The sequence below is a fragment of the Sciurus vulgaris genome (genome assembly GCF_902686455.1).
Source record: "Sciurus vulgaris genome assembly, chromosome: 7".
Classification (NCBI taxonomy): Eukaryota; Metazoa; Chordata; class Mammalia; order Rodentia; family Sciuridae; genus Sciurus; species Sciurus vulgaris.
In genome coordinates, this window is record NC_136467.1 from 42,434,404 (window position 1) to 42,441,895 (window position 7,492).

The following is a 7,492-nucleotide window of genomic DNA, read 5'->3' on the forward strand; positions in this document are numbered from 1 at the left end:
GGAAGGCAGGACTCAAGCCCTCTAAAACCCAGGACGGGCACTCAGAAATACTGTTCACCTCCAGACAAAGGATTTTAGGTCTCTCCAGAACAAACTGTCTCCATCTGAAAAGTGAGGGTTTGAGCAAACTTGATGAGTTTATACTGTTTTCTGAAAGGTTCCTCACTTCCTATTTGGACTTAATATAAAAAAGAGTGCTTTCTATTTTACTTCCAAGATTTTCTGTGGACAGCAAAAGTTTGCTTAAGTTTGCTTCTTCCCATCAAAGTATAAGTGCTGTAGTCATGCCCAGACTTAACTATGTGGAAATTTCTGTGTTGATAAAAGCACAGGAAATAAATTGGTACTTAAGTGCTGTGAAATAAAAACTGAGATTTTCACTTGTTTTAAGACACTTTTCTGAGGAATTCATGGACACTGTTGATGGGAATGTAAATTAGTACAGAGATTAGTACTGCCCTGTGGTATGGAGATTGCTTTTAAAACTAAAAATAGAACTACCATATGACCTATCAATCACACTACCTGGTATATATCCAAAGGAGATTAAATCATTAGACCAAAGTGATAGTGTACTCCTATATATATACTGCACTATTAACAATAGCTAAGGAGGGAACAAACCTAGTTGCTAATTAGCAGATGAATAAATAAGGAAAATGTGGTACATAATAAACCCAATAGAATATTTCTTAACCATAAAAAGGAGTGAAATCCTGTTATTTGTGGCAATGTGAAGTTATGATGTTAAGTGATATTAGCCAGACACAAGAAGACCAAATGTTCTCACTCATACTAAAACCTCCCTCTCATACAAGAACAGAGTGGAATCAGAATCACTAGAGACCAGGAGAGGTAGGAGCTAGGGAGAAGGAATGCAAGAAGTTGCATAAGGGGACTGAGCACAGTTAGAGAGAAAGGAATTAGTTTTGGTGTTCTATAGCACAGTAGGGTAACTATGGGTTAAAACAATGTATGATATATTTCAAAAGATTTGAAAGAGTAAGAAGTTTGAAAGAGTATGAAGTTCCCAACAAATAAAAATGATAAACATTTGAAAAGATGGAAGGTTTTAAAACCAGATTCCTCTGTCAGAATATCGTAACTCTAAGCATCAAAGACCTCTTCACAAGAAACAAATTATTGTCAGCCTGTCCTCATCTGTAAATGTCCCACACATTGGGGCCAGTTTTCTATCTGATCAATTGACCTAGCATGCTGCTTCCTTTTTCATTGGTTCTTCTCCTATTTCTGGCTCTTGCCCATTAAATGTTATAGGGAAAGTCTGAATATAATCTGAAAAAAATCCTAGAATCCTAGAGTGTGTTATAAAGAGGGAAAGTTACTCCTGTTTCTTTCTTATTGTGCTCTAGTGTCGACTTTCTCATGATATTATTCTCATGAGTATTGTATGTATTCATACAATATCTGTAAGTGTGTAAATATTTACTTTCACCTATTTTGTATCCACTAGAAACTGAAGACATGTCTTCTCCAAAGAAGCAAAAAAGTGAGTTTATAATTAGATTAAAATTATAAAATTATACCATATTAAACAGGCTCTGTATAAATTTAAGTTTTAGACCTTTTCAAAATGAACAGTGTTACAAGAAAAAGATTTTTAGCACAGACATGAAGAATAACATTAAAGTAGGTCATTTATATTTCAAAGAGAAGTTTGTCATTTTTTTTGTGCCAGGCAAGAGGCACATAGTTGGAGGAATTACGAATAATGACTGAAGTGGCATTTATCTCAAGCCATTCTACACTGTTCTGATCCTGGGCACTCTAGCTGAACCCTGCTTAAATGTGTGTTACTGTCTGCTATATAATAGATTAGTTGAAGTGATAAGCTGAACTTTTTTATATCAAGTAGAAGAAATGTAGAAATAGGTTTTAACAATTCAACTGCTTGAAAATTCACTTCTAAGATTCAAAGTTCTTATTAATTTTTTTAGGTATATGGAAGGCTCTTAATATTCAGTTTTTGGATTCTTGATTTTAGAATTCATTCATATGCAGTTACAAAATTCAGTGTTCAGTTACTAGGATTCTTATTATCCCAGTACTTCTAAATTAGACATTTTTGTTCTGAGTGTAAAATGGTGTAAGTTTTGTATCTACATATGTATTAAATAAAATCACCACTGGACAGATTAGAGGAAGTGATTTTTGAAATGTATATAACTGAAGTTAATGCCTTAGTTTTATTCAATGCTTTAAAGGTAAAGAAGTAGACATTATCTGAGGAAATAATGCCTTTGGGTTCTGCATTGCTTCTCATATTCATTTTTGCAGGAAATCACTATAATACATTTTATAACAATAAATCCTTTTTATTCTGCATTAATAGTTTATTCCCTAAAAAACTATTGAGTGTCTACTATATTCCAAGTATTGCGTTAGATGCTGTGACTACTGCAGCAGATAAGAAAGATATCAATTATAATACCTCATATAATTAGGTTGTAAGAAATATAGAAAAAAATTACCTTGTGATACTTTTGGGTATTATTAAAATATTCCAAAAGAAAATAAATTATATATTGATCTGCATATTTCCAATGTATACAATAACACATAACCAATTGATAACTAGTGATAATTTGCAGCTATGTAACATAGATATTTGAAATCTCTTATTTCATAAATAAATGTTAAAACAATTCAACAGGAGTAAAACTCTTATACCAATGCCAATTTTCTGGTTGGGATATTGTACTATAGTTTTGCAATATACTGCTTTTGGTGGAAAATAGGAAAGCACCTAGAATGTCTCTGTATGACTTTTTACAATTACCTATGCATCTATAATTTTCCCCAAATAAAAATTTTCATTAAAAATAGATAAAATATTTTTAGTAGAAAGGTATCAAATATTTTAAGCTCACTTGAGGAATTTATTACATAAAAATAATACTTCCTATTTTCTTCTTATTGTGAAGTAGTTCTATATAGCCTGATATACATGAGCCTTTTATATAAGCTCTAAAATTTGCAACCATAATGATATTTACATTAATAGTGTATTCAATGTCAGTTAAGTACGTGTGTCAGGACAGTGCCCACATCTAATAAGACTCAGCTGGAAAGCAGCTAGTCTTTGAAGGACATTTTTCGCACTGGTTCTGCTAAACCATCTCTCTCTGGTCTGTCCAACTCCCGAAATCCCATATGTCTACACGTTGGGAGGAGGAGAGTTGTGTTACTACCTCTGTTTGAGGCTAGGATAAAACAGAAAATCATTCTAGATCAGATGCTATGGAAAGAAGAAAAACTAAACATAATGTTTCTCCAAACTAATTTCATTCCTGAAAACCAAAAGATAGAGGTCACTGAGTCACTGATAGAATCAGATTACTCCTCCCTGCTTCTCTTAGCTTCCTCCTACCCATACTTGGCTTTTCCTGTTTCATAGCCCTGAGTATCACATAGATTTGTCCATCTTTCTCATCTCCCATGTGATCACTAACTGGCTTTTTCTTTTATTGGCCTTCTGCAAAAAGTTTACAAAATGTGGTTGTTTGGAAGAATGCAAATGGATAGCATGCAAAACAGTGGAGAATCAGAAGGTGCTCAGGAGAGTAGGGAGAGGATAAGCTCTCCATCTCCTAACAAAGATGTTTCCTAGAAGTGTGACTGAGTCCAGTGTGACTGAGTCCAGAGCTCACGCTAAATCCACTGCACTTTTCACCCCTACTTGGCTTTGATTATCCTGTGTTGCTTTCTCCTCAGAGCTGGTACCTGGGAACATTTCCTAAAAGAGTAATTATTAAGCTGCCTCAGGAGAGCTCTTTAGAGTGAAAAGTAATGGAAAATTTCAAGATTTTAAGAACCACAAGCCCTCGGTGACATCATAAAACACACACACACACACACACACACACACACACACACACGTGCGTTATTTTGAATATTAATAAGCTCATGTTTTGAAATCTGTTTCTATGGGACAGTCCCTATGATGGCTATGCACATCAATAGATCCTATACACCAAGCATTTTGATATTCTAGGATATGCCATTTTTATTATGATTTACTAAGGGGCTTACCAGGAAGGATTTTAAGCATCTTACCTGTCTTGACTCATGTAATTCCCACATTTCTGTAAGGTTTGTGTTTTCTCGATTTTATGCATGAAGATTCCAAGACACAGAAAGGTGCAGTTAGAGATTGACTTGCCAGTAAGTTGTGCAGGCAACTGTGGAGCCTGAGACTGTATCTACTGTGCCATACAGCCTCAGTCCTCTAGCTTTGTTCCTACTCTTATATTCTACTTGTTTTAACAATCATGCTCTCCTCCTTAGGTCCCATCAGTTTCTTCCAGTGTGTTTACTTGGATGGGTACAATGGCTATGGATTTCAGTTTCCTGTCACTCCTGCGCAACACCCTGGAGAGAACTCCGGCAAACCAAATTCTCCAGGACAGAAGTAACAAGGACAGTAGATACACATGCTTGACCCTTACAAGTGTTTTAAGATGATAAAAATGAGGTCTTCTTTATTCACAGTGGCACAGGCAGTGGAAATCATGTAATTCAGAGAATTTTTTGTATAACATCTTATACTTCTGCCTGATATGGAAAGAAGGTGGTGAAAGAGATTGAATAATAAACAAACATGTTGAAGGGTCTGATGATCAAGAATATAATATTAGTGTGTTTGTTGCTTTGGAGTAGGAGATGCTTGTATTTTTCTATTTCTACTCATGGAAAGGTTGCACACAAATTAGTTTACAGTTTACTTAATATTGGTCTTTTAAATGTGATTTATGTAATTACAAATTGAATTTCCTGACATCAGTTTGATATTCATTTTTAAATGGTAATATAGACTGCATTCTAAGTTTAAAGGGTACAAAAGTTTATCTAAAAGTGACTTCTGTGTCATGTGGGTATCTAAGTTCAATTTACCCAATAAGTTGATGCTGAATAGTTTCATTCTGTTCATGTCTGTTTCTATTTTAGTTGTGTCAGTACTCTAGAATGGATAACAGTTGCACCAGAACGCAACAAGTTCCTTGTGATATTCTTAGAGCTCAGAATGTCTCTGAACTTCAGACATGAAAAGATGGAAAATAAATGCTTGATGAATCTTATCTCTAAGATTAATCATGAACTACAATTAAGACATTCACTCTAGTAGATATACACCTCCAATTAGGCAGGTCTGCTGAGTTATTTGTTTGAAATATAAACAAATGTGATGTGGAATTTTCAGATTTCTCCACACTGTGTCTTAATGAAAATGTCACCTGGATGGAAGTTTAGATCAATGATTAAACCTGGGTGAGAGATGCAAAAATATTTTCATTTCACTTAAATACATTTTCTTGGTGAAATTAAATGTTTTCTTTTTCCAAAATGGAAAAATATGAATGCCATCAAATTTGAAGGAGCACAATTTAACTATAGATGTCTTCATGAGATATCTTACTTGCTTTCAAGTGATGGGTGATCATCGCCCATGACATGTATGACAATTTTTACTTGCTTGACAATATATCACTGGAAATGACTGTTATGACTTTGTCATCTTCCTAATGATACACACACTCATGTTCTTACAACATTTTTCTATCAACTCTGAACGTCACATATCTGCAATCTTGTTATACTTCCAGTTGCAAATGAACTTGTGACAAAGTAACTCAATAATTTGAGTTATCCTTTCTGGTGTTTTAATGATCTTAGCAAGGTCTAAGCTAACCAGAACCTATAGTAACCAAGTGATTTATTTTTAAGGACTACAACCAACTAAGGTTGTTAAGACTCAGTATATAATCAGTTTTACAAAACTGCTTAGGTTAGGTCATCAGTAATACATTCACTATTACTAATGGATTTTCACTGACTTTTGTGAAAGAATTTGGTCTTGGACAGATAATGGGAGATCCAGTTCATGCCACAAAAGCCAACATTACAATAAACATGATTAATAGCACACTTTGTTGGGGGGGCATGGAGAGAGACCTAGAAGTGTAAAATTTCAGGTCTGACCTGATGGTACCGTCTTCCAAAACCTTTCATGTATTGATATTAACTTATGAGTAGGATAGTAGATAATGTTTATTGCTCAACCATTCCTCTATCTGTTCGAATTACTAGGAAAAGGAATGAGAGAAAATATGATAGCCATCTTAGGTCTCATAGCACAGAATGATTTATTCATTGAACGGCTATCTTTCAATGACTATGTATTGAGCAGTTACTCTTTCTATGATGTGTTGGGCACTAAACTGCATAAGAAAAATACAGTGTTAAATTCTGTTCCTACTGCTATCCTGACATAGTATGTGACCTTGAATAAACCACCAAATGGACTTTATTTTTTTCTCTGTGGGTAAAATAGGGATATCAAGACACAAAGCCTCATATCTCACATCATATCTCACAGGGGTATTATGGAGACTGATAAAATATATTGATATGGATATAACATATAAATAAATTTGCAAAATAGTACTTCTGGATATGGAACTGATTTTCTCTCTTTGAGAGCTCTTCTATATTACATTGTCATTTCTTTCACGCTCATTGTGAAAACTGATTAAAATTAAAACATAGTGTACTTTATTGAAATTAGAATTAAAATAAACAATTTTAATGTAAACAGCACTAATAATAATTATAAAGTTTTATCTGATTCAAGTCATAATAGCACTTTAGATATATTATCTAAACTTGTCATCTGTATGTTTTCATCAAATAAAATCCTTTTGATCCTTTAAAAGTTGATGTCTTACATTTTAAGAGAAAAATAGAAATAATTGACTGGGTCTTTTTCTTTAATAGCTTACCCATAGTTTATGACATATTGGTTCATTGATAGTGTTGTGTCATACATGCTTATATATGCATGCATTTAATAATTGCTTACTTCTCGAGTTGTCCAGTTGGTATGAGCTACTCTCTCCCTAGTCTACTTAATACCTGCATCTCCTCTTAGTAGTGGAAGGTATGTAGAAATAAGAAGTAATTATCAAAAGTTTTAAACATTTTTAGTCTTCATAAAGCCTGACAAATCATTGTTCAAATGGGACTTTTTGTAATTAACCCCTTGAAAATTGCCTCTGTGTTGACTCATTCTGGTATGTCCTTGTCAAAACTTCATAGAAGTATTTGATACTTCTATGACCCTGCCTATTTAGTGATTCAGTTTATTTTCTTGAATAATTTGGCTGAAAAAAAAAGCAGATAGAATGACAAATACTGCCTATAGAAAATTCATCTAGTCCACCTGGTGCATATAGGAAATAAAAATATTTCCTAGAAAAACTCAAATACTTCCCAAAGTTATTCAAGTCAAGAACAGACCTATAACCTTAGTTGATTAATTCCCAATGCCCTTGACTACTTTCCTCAGGCACTACTACACCATTGGCTCATTTATTTCCAGAATCCCTAATCCATCTTTCAAACTGTAAGTTTTAGAAATGTCATGCTTTATAGGAAAACTTAATTTTTCTGCTTGAAAACTGAAAAGAACCAT

The 7,492-nt window shown here is 33.8% G+C and overlaps 1 protein-coding gene across 1 annotated transcript in view; it reads left to right on the forward strand.

The window, feature by feature from the left end:
* The window catches only part of TRDN (triadin), a 441,243-nt gene extending 434,521 nt beyond the window's left edge, over nucleotides 1-6,722 (forward strand). Inside the window, 2 exon segments of the mRNA XM_079147356.1 lie at nucleotides 1,475-1,510; nucleotides 4,309-6,722. Of these exon segments, the coding sequence (XP_079003482.1) occupies nucleotides 1,475-1,510; nucleotides 4,309-4,436 (164 nt within the window). The 3' untranslated portion in view covers nucleotides 4,437-6,722.
* The last annotated feature ends 770 nt before the right edge of the window (nucleotides 6,723-7,492 follow it).